Raw genomic sequence first — 17099 nt, forward strand, 5'->3', positions numbered from 1 at the left:
ATGCCTATTTCCCACATTACATTGTGATTTAGTTGTCGAAAGATGTAACAAACTGGGGAGCCCAAACTCTGGTTTGAGTCAAATTCGCAGGTAGACCCTTCAGGGCATTTCAGAGAGGAGGGGGTGCCTAACTCACGTCAACTAACCACTGGTGTACTTCAGGGTTCGGTACTTGGCCCTTTTGTTTTCACACACATCACAGACATGTCATTCAAGCACATGGACGTCCCTGCTAAGCAAGTGACAAGCAGCTCTATTTATCATGCCAGCACAGCTCTCAGCTTGTCTAGTGGGCATCTTGGTCTGGATAAACACACCACTTCAACCAGAAAGCATGTACTATAAAACTGAAAATCCTGTTGTTTTTTCATGATATGACCCTGTACAATCAATCAAGAAAGTGCCTCTACAAGTACATGTAAGATAATTCGATTTTATTCAGTTAATATTCAGAGGCAATCACAGTTTGCCACAGTAAACAGGAAATTCTCCATTTTGAACATGGAGAGACAGCTTCAGATCACTTCAGTAACATGTTTAACAATGCTTACAGATACATGAGACAATTCATCACCCATTTGGGTCACAGCATGTCAGCAAACTTGACACGATTTTCACCTTTCATTGAGTCAAGCAGTAGTGGCAGCTTGAGGTTTTCCGGTAGTAGCTACAAACCATCATGTCAATGATACACTAAGGATACAACAGAGCATCTTTAGATCGTGTATAATACTCTATTCACCTCTCTCAAGTATCATTTGCCCCCTCCATTGCTTGCTTTTAGTACATTTCTACACTACACTCCTGGTGAGTCTTTCCAGAATATGTATATGGTAACAATCAAATTCAACTAACCTAAACGTTTGTTGAATGTTCTAGTTACGCACTTGCATTATAATGTACCATGTTGTTTTTAGAGATGACTGTTTAATAAGTTATTAATATATTCTCATGATATTTTATCTATGCTAAAAAAAAAATAACAACAGCATATAAGTACAACACCAGTGGATTGACATTTTTTTTTTTTTTTTTATATTATTTTTTGGTTAAACGAATGAAACAAGCACAGTCAAAATGATGTGGTCATATGGCTCAATGGACCATCCTGCATGTGAAGAATAATACTGCCCCTAAACTGCAATTTATACGACAACAGCTACATCACACCCATTATAACCAGCGAAGCAGGAGTGATCTAGTCACATGGCTCGTTCTTAGAGTGGCCCGGTGTTATAGCCTGACTGTTGTAGTAGAAAGTATAAAGTTGATTATGAAATTGCAAACGTTCTCTCTTGCAAAGTAATCTACTGCCTTTAAAAAAAAAAAAAAAAAAAAAAAAAGAAGTGAAATCCTCTAACAGCTTTGGGAAGCTTGTTTCTATAATTGGTCTCCGTTCATCTAAGTCTCAAAGTGCACTTGACTAGACTGCAAAACTATAAATGACAACACTAGTACTTTCTCTTTTTTTTACTTTAGTGTTTCTGAAGGTGCGCATTTATGTGCATTGATAAGTACTAACACAGAGTATCTTTGCTGTAACTCTTATTTCAGATTCATAGCCAACAATGTGAAGTAAGTCACGGCACTGCCATGTTGGCTCCTCTTGTTCCAGTTTCCAGTAACATCAGGCCTCTGAGATGATTGACAGGGCTCTACGAGGATGCAGGGGCGTCCATGGTGGACAGGATACGGACCACCTCGGCACGCTGCGTGGGGGAAATGTGCTGGGTCATATGAACGATCGAGTCCATAGCCACTTCTGGGTTAGCTTGAACCAGGCTAAGAAACAAGAAATAACAAAAAAAAAAAAAAAGTGTTCATTTAAAAACACAAGATGAATTTAACAGTGAATAAATACGGGTGTAAAAATGCATTGCATTGCAAAATTCAATGCAGTGATTTAATAAAATGAATTGACCATTTATTTTCCAAAATTCAATTATATTGGCATATAAAGTTATTTTAGTAAGCAAACAATTGTAGTAGGCATCCATAAAATCCAGTTCCCCAATGTACTTCTGGTGTGGAGGCATTGGTCTCTTAAATCCACTTGCATTTGTATCAGCTTTTTTTTTTTTTTACCGAATTATGAATCGTGCAAAAACTTTAATCAAATAGTGACCAAATTTCAGATTTACATCATACAATTTAGTAAAGAATTGGAATTGCACTTGAACTGTTATCAGTGCAAATACATACATAATATATACAGTGAGGAAAATAAGTATTTGAACACCCTGCTATTTTGCAAGTTCTCCCACTTGTAAATCATGGAGGGGTCTGAAATTGTCATCGTAGGTGCATGTACACTGTGAGAGACATAATCTAAAAAAAAAAATCCAGAAATCACAATGTATGATTTTTTAACTATTTATTTGTATGATACAGCTGCAAATAAGTAATTGAACACCTGAGAAAATCAATGTTAATATTTGGTACAGTAGCCTTTGTTTGCAATTACAGACGTCAAACGTTTCCTGTAGTTTTTCACCAGGTTTGCACACAATGCAGGAGGGATTTTGGCCCACTCCTCCACACAGATCTTCTCTAGATCAGTCAGGTTTCTGGGCTGTCGCTGAGAAACACGGAGTTTGAGCTCCCTCTAAAGATTCTCTATTGGGTTTAGGTCTGGAGACTGGCTAGGCCACACCAGAACCTTGAGATGCTTCTTACAGAGCCACTCCTTGGTTATCCTGGCTGTGTGCTTCGGGTCATTGTCATGTTGGAAGACCCAGCCTCGACCCATCTTCAATGCTCTAACTGAGGGAAGGAGGTTGTTCCCCAAATTCTCTCACTACATGGCCTCGGTCATCCTCTGCTTAATATAGTGCAGTCGCCCTGTCCCATGTGCAGAAAAACACCCCCAAAGCATGATGCTACCACCCCCATGCTTCACAGTAGGGATGGTGTTCTTGGGATGGTACTCATCATTCTTCATCCTCCAAACACGTTTAGTGGAATTATGACCAAAAAGTTCTATTTTGGTCTCATATGACCACATGACTTTCTCCCATGACTCCTCTGGATCATCCAAATGGTCATTGGCAAACTTAAGACGGGCCTTGACATGTGTTGGTTTAAGCAGGGGAACCTTCCGTGCCATGCATGATTTCAAACCATGACGTCTTAGTGTATTACCAACAGTAACCTTGGAAACGGTGGTCCCAGCTCTTTTCAGGTCATTGACCAGCTCCTCCTGTGTAGTTCTGGGCTGATTTCTCACCTTTCTTAGGATCACTGAGACCCCACGAGGTGAGATCTTGCATGGAGCCCCAGTCCGAGGGAGATTGACAGTCATGTTTAGCTTCTTCCATTTTCTAATGATTGCTCCGACAGTGGACCATTTGGCAATTTCCCCGTAGCCCTTTCCAGCCTTGTGGAGGTGTACAATTTTGTCTCTAGTGTCTTTGGACAGCTCTTTGGTCTTGGCCATGTTAGTAGTTGGATTCTTACTGATTGTATGGGGTGGACAGGTGTCTTTATGCAGCTAATGACCTCAAACAGGTGCATCTAATTTAGGATAATAAATGGAGTGGAGGTGGACATTTTAAAGGCAGACTAACAGGTCTTTGAGGGTCAGAATTCTAGCTGATAGACAGGTGTTCAAATACTTATTTGCAGCTGTATCATACAAATAAATAGTTAAAAAATCATATATTGTGATTTCTGGATTTTTTTTTTTTAGATTATAGCCGCTTTCCGACCAAGTAGTTTTAGGAACTTAGTTCTAGGAACTGTCCACTTCTAAACAGTTCTAAGAACTACTCTCCCCCAAACTCGGTTTTGCTGTTTGCGTTCGCACTGGCCAAGTGGCCATAGGAACTGGTAGGAGGGGTAAGGGAGTGACGCAAGCACGGTGACTTTTATTTTGACGGCGCGACGGACCTTAATTTTGGCGGCGCTGAGAACGCCAGAGCAAACAATGCTCGCATTCTCTGTGTTTATTAGTTAGCGATCTGTCTAACACAGTACTGTTTAATATCTTATTAGACAGAACTGTTATAGAAAGTAGACAGTATATGAAAAAAGGTTAGTAGCCTACATAATCATGTTTGGCTTGGTCCCCTCAAAGTTGCGTTGGATTTTCTCTTCAGCATTTAAGGTTTAGAGACCCATCTATCACTGTTTTCCATGTTTGTATAGTTAGTTTATGGAGTAAATATATAGGCTATAATGTGTTTACATTATAGGTGTTTTAAAAATGGCGGGTGCTGGTGTTCCGCGTGCGTTCGGTCAATCAGCGTACACTAACGTCACAGACAGTTCCTATAGTGCTGGTTTAGACCCTACTCTGAAGTAGGACCTAAATTAGTTCCTACAAATGGAGTTCCTAGAACTAAAATCGTTCCTAGTTCCTGCGGTGTGAACACGCCGACATCCGGGTACTATAGCCAATAGTTCTAGGAACTGTGAAAAGGTTCCTCCGGTCGGAAAGCGGCTAATGTCTCTCACAGTGGACATGCACCTACGATGACAATTTCAGACCCCTCCATGATTTCCAAGTGGGAGAACTTGCAAAATAGCAGGGTGTTCAAATACTTATTTTCCTCACTGTATATCGATTTATTATAAATATATATATATATCCCCTGGAAAACTGAGTCTGATTAGTTAACTCTTTCCCCGCCATTGACAGAAATTTCCAGCTTTCCGTGTTTTCTGAAAGAGTTCAGAATCTCCTGATTAAAATACGTGCGAAGAAATAGCAGAAACAAGCGCTATCATGTGTAATCATGCATATTCAAAATAACACGATCATCAACATTAAAAAGCGTATATCAAAACTGCCTAATGTTACTAAATGAAAGTAGACTCAGGATGAGCTACAGGACTGTTCAAGCATTAGGGGTGTTGATGGACTCGATTTACTCCATCTATGTTTTGATCATTGTTCTGAATCTGATCCAGATGTAGTCTGACAAAAACATGACTTTCTCAAACTTTTTGCTCAAAATGTTGCTTTTTTATGAAACCACATTCAAGTTTTGATTAAAAAAAAAGAAAAAAGAAGCTAGAATAAAACTTTTTTTTTTTTTTTTTTTTTAGGCAGCGGTCTTCTTTCCTTTGAAATCTTGCATGTTCAGATATTCATAAAACTAAATATTCTGGGGGACATAAAATGTTTTGTGAAAATGGTAAAAAACGCTGGCGGTGGCTGGCAACTTAAAAAAAAAAAAAAAAAAAACGGCAGGAGAGTTAATCACAGCAATGACTTAAAATTATTTAAAAGTTCTGGAATCTTGAAATATATATATACACACACACATTAAGGCTGGTGTCTGGATGTTACCTGCGGATTTGTTTGAGGATATGATCTCTGCGGATATATTTGATATTCTCATCGATGACGGATCTGGCACCCTCTTCCTCTGCCAGCTGCCTCTCCAACCATTCCACAACATCCTCATTACTGTCCCACAGATATGCCTAAGAGACACACACACACACAAATAATACATAAACATAAAGAACAAAAGTAAAAAGTTCTAAACACCTCAAGCTCGCTTGAAACATCTTGCCAAACAAACTTTGACAATGTTTCTATTTGAAAACCAAATCACAATCCTAATCGACGGCTCTTCGTTTAGGCTTAGACTGATAACATCAGGCTGATCTAAAAACAAAGCTGGACTTGTGCTTGTGAAGATTTGTCGAGGCATTAATGGGCTTCCGTGCTTCTAAAAACCGCAAGCACTTGTAGTCGGCAAGAACATTTAATGCCCCATATTAATCATTTTTAATCCGTTTGCTTTTAATTAAGAAACAGCGTGTTGCTCTGCTATCTGCGCGTGGCAGGGTGGAGATTAATTGTAGCTTAAGATAGCTCGCTCAGATTGGGCTAATGTATTAGTGGTCCAGACACCGTCTTCTGCAGATCCTTTAACCTGCCCTGGGGACTTGGCATTGCTCCAGGACCTGGTGTGGCGACTCTTCGGAGGCCTTGTCGGAGCTCGGGAGAGCTCATCCATTCCGATCATTTCTAATTGTCATATATTCCCTGGTCCACAATCCACTTCAGTAGAAGAAAGACTTAATTTTACAATTGCTAAGACACATTTCTCAATACTTTGGTCACATTTTCCAAACTCTTCACAAGATTTTTGTTGGCGATCTGGAGAGGAGATTTGTTAGTGCAGTAAGCGATTTAAAAGTGCAGTCTGTAAGAATGACAGCTAGAGTTATATCGGAGATCCTTGTCTCCCCGGCCCCCTTCTCCTCAGACTCGACGGTCATGCGGGTTGTTTGAGGACACGCAACAGGAACGAGCGCAGTTGACAATGAAAGCCAAGGAGACTTACTCACAGTAAGTTAATGAGTTGATTTATCCGCGTTTTAATATGCTCTGTCATAGAGGTTTTTAGATGGATATCGAGGCTTTTTAGGTTGTGTGGAATCTGCAATCTTGAACCCAGTCTGTTTGCTGTCTGCAATACGCTGCGTTTCCTGCCAACTGGCATCCCGAGGTGTCGAAATACTATTGGGTGAACCGGCAGTGAGTGGGGGAGATCACACAGACCAAAACAAAAACCGAATGACAACACGGAACGCACATTTCAGAACACTCACAAGTGTTTTTCAGAGAAACGAGTATGTTAATTTACCATGTTTCCTAAATATAGGTATTTTTATGCTTTAGTAGAGTGAAAAAGTTACATACAGCACCTTTAAGAGAGAGTGAGCAAGCAGGACATTACTTAGGTCAGAGGAATATAATTGGAGGAAGGGTAAACTCTTTACACAGCAACACACCTACATCACACAACTGGCCAAATAGTTAATTTTCTGGCAAAAAAAAAACATTTTGTTAAATAAAACCAAACTCTACATTTCAAAATGCTAAAAAAAACACACACTTTCTACATACACTAACTCTATCACAGCAAACCCGACTCAAAATTGAATCAATCTGTCAAAACACTAGCACTAGTTTTCTATCCAACATGAATATAGTCAATCATAGCACAACGACTGTCCAAATACTAACAATTGATGGCATTATGAAAATCTATCTACTATCTAACTATCTAAAAGTGAATGAGGCATTACCTTATAGAATGTACAGTCGAAACATAAAAAAAATAAAGTAACAATTGCTTAGGGCAGCCACTGGACAAATGGGTTCAGTTGACTCATTGATCAACAACGAATACAACATACATGACCTTTGGTTACTATGGAAGCTTTTTTATGCCACAGAAGAAATATGTATAAAAGGAGTGAGTTTCTGAGTTTTTTTTCTTATAATTGTGAGATATAAACTAGGAATTGAGAAGCAAAAAAGCCAGAATTGTGAGATAAAAAGGTCATAATGACCTTTTTTATTTTCTATTCCATCGCAGACATAAGCTTTCATAGGTTGCACAGTCCAGCACACATTCTTACTCCTCTCCCCTAACTCTTGGTGGGTTGATGCTGCATCAGTTCTCCCATCCAAGACAAATTTCCTTCTTCTAACCTTCTTCTCCCTTGTACTGCTCTCCCTCCATCAACTATTCCTCTTCCAGACATTATTTTTTTTCTCACTGCTCCTCTGAGTTGTTCTGCATCCACATTGAATAAAACCAATTCAAAGAGTCCCTTTATTACTGTGTATGTCCATGTAATGTAACACCTGACTACACCTCCAACTGAGATTGGATCCAGCTATTTCTCAATATTACAGTGATCTGTTACATAAAAATGCTTATCAGCTTTTCAGAAAAGTGTAAATGTGACTACAGATTGGACAAAAGGATGTTAGCAACTGAAAACAATTAAATAAATGTAATACTGGAAAAGATTTCCAGCGCTGGAGAGATGTTAGAGAGCGGGAAGGCCTAAGAACAGACACTTAGGTTGCTTTGTTTCTGCTCGATACACGAATAACTGTTTTTTTATTTTATATTTATTGTATTACAGAACCAAGATATGCTGTTATATGTATGCTGAATATCTCAGCTGATTCAACAGCTGTCTCTATACTGGCGTAATGAATCCAATCTTCAAGCTAAAGAAACTGGATTAATATTTGAATGCTACCAATCCCGATCTGAATTCTGACTTGTGATTCCGTCTGAATCACAATCACACTGTTTGTTCGTTGGCCAGAGGAGAACTGCCTGACTGACTGAGCCTGGTTTCCCCCAAGGTTTTTTTTCTCCATTCTGTCAACTGATGGATTTTGGGTTCCTTGTCAATGTCGCCTCTGGCTTGCTTAGTTGGGGACACTTAATATTCAACAATATTATTGATCTGACTGTACTGATGCGGTTGTATGAAAACTAAACATACTGTAGCTGTATAATGACCTCATTTTTTACAGAACTGCTTTATAGATGAATTGACCTGATTTAACAATTAATGATCTCTACAACAGAACTGAATCAACACTGAACTGACTTCAGCTGAACAGCTTCATTTTCCTGTTATCACTGTAAAGCTGCTTTGAAACTATATGTATTGTATAAAGCGCTATATAAATAAAGGTGACTTGAATTGACAGATTCTTCCATACTTGCACCAGGATTATGTGGTTGCCCGTGTTGCATAACATGTTCACTATCATGGGAGCGGAGCATTGAAGCAAGGGGTGTGTTTGTTTGGGTGTCTATTTCAAATATCAAGTGTTTCTCAGAAATCGCTTACTGCACCTTTAAAGCAATAGTATTTTTTTTATTTGTGACATACTTTCACAGCTCCCTCTGCCTCCACGAACCAACGCCGGAGCATTGCCTGAACCTGCCCGTCCGTCAGCTCGCTGTTAGCACACTGGATCTTCCTCTTAACCGCGTCTTCCAGCAATAATCGCCGCAAGCGCCAGTAGAAGAACAGCCGAGATGTCGGCCACTCTAGGATGTCCTAAACGCAAACAATAAAAGGACAAATCCAGATTCATTTAATTCATTTAAGTCTTATTTTATTTCAGCTTTTGATTCTTCAACAATGAAGAAATATGAATTTCAAAATCAATGGTTCCAACAGAAAGTGAAAAAAGCATGAAAAGCATAAGTTCTTCTATTATCTTCTAAGACTTCTATTATCTTCTATAATAGAAGTTGAGTACTCACAGTGATGACTCCTTTCTCCTGCATGCGGCCCGGTGTGTCATGAAGGTCGGCGAACTGCACAGCTACTTGATGATAAATGGGCAGCAGAAACTCCTCTCTCTCTTTCAGTTTACTCTCCAGCTCTTTACGTTCAGACACATTCAACTCCGGGGTGCCTGAAACCACACACACAGCAAATTTATGTAGAATGTATGAAAAATGGGTAGCTTAAAAATGGGGACAGAGCAATATATTAGTCGGGCCGATATGTAGCCGTTTCAGAAGACAACTGCCCACCTGAAATATTTCTATAACTTTTGAGGCAACTTTTTTCAGATGTGAGCATGAAAGTTCAAGACATTCTAACTGCCATTAAATTACTGTTTTTATTTAATAATAATTTTTTTATGTTTATAAAAATAGTTATTACAATGGATTTATTTTTGACTAGATTTAAAACAACTGAATAGCAATTTTGCTGTTATGGGTAATAATCTTTTTGTTTCAGAGGTGGAGCGAGTAGCGTTTTTATTGTTAACTAAAACTATTTAAACTAATTTCCATCAACTGAAATAAAATAAAATATAAAAATTAGATTAACTTTCAATGTTTAAGTACTAAAATGACTAAAACTAAAATAAAAATTAAGCTTAATAAATATATTTAAAATATAAACAGATACATTCAAAAACTAATAATTTTTTTTTTTTTAAATTCTAATTCAAAATATTAATAAATATTATAATATATAATGATACTAAAATAACACTGGGAACAAGTTATTACATTTTGACGAAACATCACAATTCTATATTTTATTTAGAGTAATATGCACTGATGAATAGTAAAAAAAAAAAAAAAAAAAAAAAGTATATTAAGAGTAAAAAAGAGTATATTAAGAAAGTAAGTCCATTTTGAATTTAAAGGGGTCATATAATGGTACATGCACTTTTACAAGTTGATTGTACTGAAATGTGTGTTGGCAGTGCCTGTACACAACCATCATAAAATGATAAAAATCCATCCAGTGGTTTTTTAAAAATCTCCTTATATGTTTCCCCCTCTCTCAAATCAAGCTGTTCGATTTTGTGACGTCACAAAATCGACGCCCCTCCCACGATGGTTGATTGACAGCAGCGTTTCAACACAGACCCGCCCTCGCTCGTGAGCGAGCTGTCTGTCATAGCCCGCGCGGACCGGCGCGGTCATTGTTGATACGCTGGAGCACTGAGTAGAAAGGCGTCTAAGCGATTGTGGTGTTCTGTTCTTGGGTGTAGTAACGAACAAGGCATCATATTGATGTTCCTAAATCCGAACCACCGAACGCAGTGGCTGAGTTTTGTTTTCGAAGGGAATATTCCCCACGATCAACGTCAATGCTTTCATGTTTGCGCGAATCATTTCACACACCAGACTGCTTTATAAACGAGGATCAGTAAAAAGCTGGTTATTTGCTAAGAAGCTGCTCCTGAAAAAAGGATCAGTACCAACTATTCGTGTTCCTGCTGCACCTCCAGATGAACTGAAGTGAGTGTAACGTTTTATTAACCTTTATATTAATCTTTGCAAATCGCTTGTTGCACGCTTCACGATGAATGCGGCTATTTTTACACTCAGGGTACATTACGGCATGTTTTCTATGTATGACGTTCTCAATATAATTCATAATCCCATGTTTATAATGAACAACGCGTTATGGTTATTGTGCTACAAACAGTGTGCGCACAGAACAGAGGGGCGGGGTGAGCAAAGCTCATTATCATTTAAAGACACATGCACTTAAACGGCGTGCTGAAAACAGAGCTGTTCTTGACCAGGTAAAATTAGTGTTTTCTTACAATACTAATGAGAATTTTTAATTAAAGTATATTACAATCTTTTAATTTAGACCCTAAAGAATCATATTAGCTTGTACAAAAATGACATTATATGACCCCCTTAAGTCGGCTTAGAGGTGCAGTAAGTGATTTCTGAGAAACGCTGTTGATCGGACCGAGCACCAAAACACACTTGTAGCCAATCAGAAGTAAGGGGCGTATACACTCATTAGGGGGGAGATGCCTGTGTTGCATGATGTGTTTGTTTTAGTGTTTTCGAATATCAACAGCGTTTCTCGCTTACTGCAACTTTAAGCACACTGGCACAATTCTACTGTTTAGGCATCTGTGTGTTGACCCCTTGTTCTACACAAGAAAATTAGCCAGAATGATCACACAGCGACAGTGCGGCCCAACCGAGGAGCTCTCCAGGATCTCCCATCACCCTGTGGCTGTTTGAGAGAGATCGATCACATCAGAGGCAATCATTCAGCATGGCTGCATGTGACACAGTCCTCTTTAGTGACTGCTGAGGGGGTAATCGATCGAAGGAGGTACAGAACAGCAGCGGGGTCTGATTGATCTGAGACCCCTGTGATTGACACGTCTCCTCAGGGAGGAGAGAGAGAGAAAGAGAGAGAGAGAGGGTCGGCGCAATCAGCAGAACGCAGCGATGATGTGCTTTAATACAACACTCATACATGCCCAATAAAACAAAATACGATTTCAGAGGAGAGCGAGAGCACTGTGAATAACTTACCTAGTCTTTCTGCAAGCCCCATGTACACAGGGTCCACCCGTCTCATGGTCTTCACCAGGTCTTTTTTACGGAACTTGATCTCCACCGTGCCTTCAGGCTCCAGGACACCACCACTGCAGAACACACACACTGATGAATCAGCTCACTCTGGCCATTACAATGCATCTGTTTGAAACACTGGTACAATGCTATTCTCACATCATCACTCAAATTGGCCGGCTAGTAAGGTCTGACGTAGTGTTGTCAAAAATATCGAAATTTCGATATGTATCGATACTGAAATATCTGAAATATTTACTTCCAAATTGTATTCAGAGGCTGTTCGAAATAAGAGAAAGTCATTGTAAACTAAGAAGAATGTATATGTTTAAAAAAGTAAGGGCAAGAACTAATACAAAAAAATAGATGTATATCTGTTAAAGGGGTAAACCTATGGAACAATTGTGATAAGGATTTAAAATTGTGTACTTCACTCGGTTAATTCAAGAAAATGTTTAAAAACAAGGTGATAAATAATTACATAACTCAATATGAATAATTTGTGTATGTCATATGTAAACTATTGTAATAATATCTGATATGTGTACCTTTGTAATAATTTATGTAAATTTTGGAAATTGTCTTATGTAACTGTTTGTTTATTTTGTACGAATCCAGAGAGGAAAGTGACGCTCATTAAATAATTATGTATAAAGGCATAATAAGCATAGGCTTCAGCCTACACCTTTTCAGTTATTATGTATATTTTTCTTTACTATGAAAAATTATCTGTGAGGGCTGAACTACATTTTTGTTGAATCTTCTCTACAACTGCGAATTGACACCCGCCTCCTGTCGCTCACTCGTCTCATTTGTTCCGGTTGACTACTGCTTGTATTGCGCAAAATTTTAGTCAGTCATTCTCGCAGGTTTCGCGTTCACGCCGAAAGCATGTGCACCACTGATCTATGTAAGTGGCGCTTTCATAAAACCAGCTCTCAAACAGATCGCGAGTACCAAATTGGCTTCTTTTTACGGTCAAATACAAAGACAAATTATGTCAAAATGCCCATCTTGCCAAGTATTCAGGTAAATACAGTCAGTTTTGAAACGTAAATAGTTGTGTAACAGTAAATTGGATCCGTGCATAAGCTCTTCAAGTGACAGCAGCCTAATAACCCTGCTGCAGTCTGTCATGTTAATCAAAGAACAAAAGAGAAAATCATTCCCTGCTCTTGACTGAATAACTTTTGGAACTTTAATTGCAAGCATTAATCTGTTTTTAATTTTTACAATGAAAACTATCCAGTGTTATTTTACATTTGATTTAATTTCTGTAGTATTTCTTACCTGAATACTACTGTTAGACCCACCTGAAAAACTTAAAACCATGTTCATTTCATTTTTCTCTTTATTCTATTGTATTTATTCATGATACAATTTGATTATTTGTTCATATTTTATTACTGTTTGCTGTCTATTACTGTCATGTTTTTGTAAATGTAGTTTAAGGATTCAAATAAAGCCTTCCCATTGCGATGTTCGTCTGTTATAGGACAACTTAGTTTGAATAATGTGAATAGTGTCAAAAAAAAATATTAATATTTGTGTAGTGTTTAATGTTGTTATCGATAGAGATACGCGGATGGGGTATTATTTCATCCGCAACCGCATCACAAAACTCATCATCTGCACCAACATTTTTTGACCAAATTTCAAAGCCGCACCTGCCCGCCATCCGCTGATTGTTTTGCGGTCTATGGACGATGCAATGATCTGCTGATGCGAGCCGCAAGAAAGCCCTTGTCTGTTCTAGAAAGGATGCAGCAAAGATATTTAATGCTAATGTATGAGGCATAGGCCTACGCTGAGTTTCATTCATTTACGATGAGATGCGCTCTAGTTCACAATGCAATGCAAGTGAACGCGGCGCACCGGTGCCTCCATGTCACGTTTATTATATTGTCATTTGCTTTTTATTTATTAAATACATGCAATTGGTTGATGAAACATTTCTTAAAATTAAGATACAATTTGTACAAAACGAAATTCGCTTTAAAGAAAGGCTTTTAACAATGCAATGCAAGTGAACGCGGCGCGCTGGCGCCTCAATGTCACGGTTATTATATTGTCTACTATATTTGCTTTTTATTTATTAAATACATGCAATTGGTTGATGAAACATTTATTTAGATAAGAAAATATCTTTATTTATATAAGAAAAACTTAATGAAGTGGTAAAAATCATGTCTGACGATTTACAAAACAAAACTTGCGTTGGTACTTGGCAAAGAATCAAATACAGTTGGAAACGACGTAGACCATTAATGACACAGACTGTTAACAATTGTTTTTAATTAGTGTTTAAACATTCTCTATGATAAAAAAATGTTTGTAAAAAATATTTTAATAACACGGTTTTGGCGGTTATAGAGATCTAATGACGGTGTTCAACTATAACCGTCGGTCTCACGGTTATATACTAACCGTCACAAACCCTTATGTCCATGACCATTTCATTTTATTATTATTTTTATTTATTCATTTGTGTGTATGTGTTTTGTTTTCTGTTTTAACGCAGTGCTTACTGTTATGTTTCCAAAAAATGTAAAAAAGGTGCAATGTACATTGACAAAAAAAAAAAAAGAATTAAAAAAGCATTTGTTCCACATCCTAATTCTTACCGGCTGTCCTTGTCCGCATACATCTCCATGTGGCGAGGGTTGATGGTGGGGTCTATGACGACCCATGATCCTCCCCGGAGCTCCGCCTGTGGTGGGATGTACACCAGCACTGGTTGTCTGTACTCTCTCAGCCCGTCCACTATATATGCTCCAAACTTTAGCACCTGGTCATACATGTCTAAAGGCAGGAGAGGTGTTAGCAGAGACCATCACAGATCACTAAAGCACATACCAGTTCTCTTCCCATATCACTGACCTTTCATCCCTCCAGAGAAGCCTCTCCAGTTGGCAAACACTATTAGCGGAAGCCCCTCTCTGTTGAAGTCTTTAATGGCCTGTGCAGTCTTAAAAGCAGAGTCAGGGAACCACACTTGCCCTGCTTGCTGAATGATCTATAGGAAACAGCACAAAACACTGGTCATCTTTCTGACAGAAATCATGTGACTGAGGCTATTGACACTGCCAGATTATCAGATAATTTGTGTATCCAACTGGAATCTGGTCTAAATGATTGACTGTCCACACTATGTATCGCAACTATGCAGATCCGGTGTGGGTGACCTGTGGCGCTCTTTCATTTGCCAGATAATCTGTATTGGTTTCTATGGCAATGACGTTGCGTTGGTAGGCATATGCCAAAAAACAACAACAGCAATGTGGAGGGGTTTGCAATAGAGATGTTATCTTATTTACAACATGACAATGTGTTGCTGCTGTGCTGGATATCGGCGTCTTCTGAGGCAGTGGCAGACACGCAGGAGGCTGGTGTGCGTGGCTTTATTCCGTGCTTTTATCTCCGCCGGTCTCAAAACATGTCTCCATTTACAAGCTGTTGTAATTTTCAGCTCGACAGGCACTTAGCAGCAACACAACCTTGTTTATGCAGCGACTTTCAGCATATTTCCTATAACAACGTCTGACATGTGGCGTGAGAAAGTTACATAAACCATGCAAAAACCAATCAGAGCGGTCAGACTGAAGCTGATTTCCAGAAAAGCGATTTGAATAGGATTTCAAACCACATTCAAACCACAAACCGCATTTCATGTGATTTTTTTGCCGTTCACACTTGCTACGACTGGATTCCAATCGGATATGCACAAAAATCGTATTTGACTGACAGTCTGAACAAGGCTTGAGAGTCTGGAAGTGTTTCTAAGTGGTCACCTTGGCTTCCGAGTCCAGATTAGCTGGGTCTGCTGGGATTGACAGCTCCACCGATCGGGTTTCCACTGCAACTACTCCAGTCGGGATCCCGCCCAACCTTCAATTACCAAGAATGACTAATTGTTACAAAGGAACAGAATAAAACAAACACACACCAATAACAAAAAAAAATTTTTGAAAAAAAAAAAAAAAAAAAATTTTTTTTGAAAAAACGTTTTTCTTTTTTTTAAAGTGTCATTATATTGTAATGTTTATGATACATATTCAGCTGGGTGAAGGATAAGATAAATTACATCAAAATATTCTTGAAACATGTTTAGTTCAACTACATAAATATTTACATAAAATTTCTGTCTTATACACAAATGAAAATGTAAACAATGAAAGTAAGGCTTTCAAACAAAATATTTTATAAATATATAGCATTTTTTAAAACAATTTATAGCAATTTTTATTTAAATTAACTAGTTTTTGTACTGACATTTCTTAATTTATTAGTGATTCATTTAAAATTAATAACATTAAAGGTTCCAATGATGTATAAAATACTGTATAATATTTAAGTTTAAAATACTGAAATCATTTAAAATAACTCTAAAAAAAATAACAGAGCAAATACAAAAAAGCTTTTCATGCAGACAAAAAAATAAAAAAATAAAAATCATTGTCTGTATTGTGTTAGACAACTAAAAGAGAATTGAGTAGAAGACTGATGAAAAACTAATGTTCCCCACAGGAGCTTTCAAAGTGCATTTATCAGACCAAGACCTTTCCAATAGACAAACGCTGCCCTTTAGGCATTGAGGTCAGAGGTCAACACAAGTTCACTGAGGAGTGTAAAGCCTGAGATTGTATGGTTAATCATTAGAAAAATCACTATTTCCAAATGTATGTCATTGCATGTGGCATTTATTTTTAAGAAAGAGAACATAAGCACACTTTTCAAGAAAACATATTTTTTTTAAAAGGTCAGTTCTACAGTAGCATCATTTGTTATACAAAATATCAAACCAAGTGGCATCTGCAATGACATTCATACAATTTTAAGATTTGCATAAGAGTCTAAATACTTTTGGGGCCGCTGTATTGATAATTGCTACTTACCTAGCCCGTCCTACGATTACACTCTGTGCCCACGGGTGCATGATCTCCAGAAAAGAGCCATGGTCGAAGAACCCGCTCACCCACGCACCCTTAGTGTCTGTATGGAAGGAGAGAGACCATCAGAGCTGCATTAGCACCCAATCTTAACCGAGGGGAAGCTGCTGCAGGAAGAGGTTACCGTTCAATTACACTGAGACCCGTCTCAGCACTGAGACAAAGATTCTTCTCCCTGCCACCCACTCTCGATATCTCCCCACCTCACTGTGGTAATTACAGTGATGTGTAATCTGTCTCGCCAATAAAAAACACTCCATATATCCCAGAGTGTCTTATCTCTGAGAGGAGAGACCTAGTGCTGTGCCTCAAACATAAACCCTCAGACCACAGCCATCCATTACTGGATACTTCTCCCAACTAACAACACATCCCTCAACACAAATTAATACACAAAACTCAAGATATCGCTGTAGGAAGCATCAACAAATCCTATGTTCTGAGTTCAACAGAAGTTTGACAGTAAGTAAATAAGTTTCTGTATCAGTGATAATATACTCTAATT

General features: G+C 38.3%; 1 protein-coding gene across 1 annotated transcript in view; it reads right to left on the reverse strand.

Annotated features, from left to right (window-relative positions):
* Positions 1-414: 414 nt before the first annotated feature.
* The window catches only part of acaca (acetyl-CoA carboxylase alpha), a 71258-nt gene continuing 54573 nt past the window's right edge, over positions 415-17099 (reverse strand). The window contains 9 exon segments of the mRNA XM_081365257.1: positions 415-1782; positions 5294-5430; positions 8671-8841; positions 9051-9205; positions 11607-11719; positions 14270-14447; positions 14526-14661; positions 15437-15533; positions 16541-16637. Of these exon segments, the coding sequence (XP_081221383.1) occupies positions 1656-1782; positions 5294-5430; positions 8671-8841; positions 9051-9205; positions 11607-11719; positions 14270-14447; positions 14526-14661; positions 15437-15533; positions 16541-16637 (1211 nt within the window). The 3' untranslated portion in view covers positions 415-1655.

The sequence above is a fragment of the Scardinius erythrophthalmus genome, assembly GCF_964197995.2.
Source record: "Scardinius erythrophthalmus genome assembly, chromosome: 5".
Taxonomy (NCBI): domain Eukaryota; kingdom Metazoa; phylum Chordata; class Actinopteri; order Cypriniformes; family Leuciscidae; genus Scardinius; species Scardinius erythrophthalmus.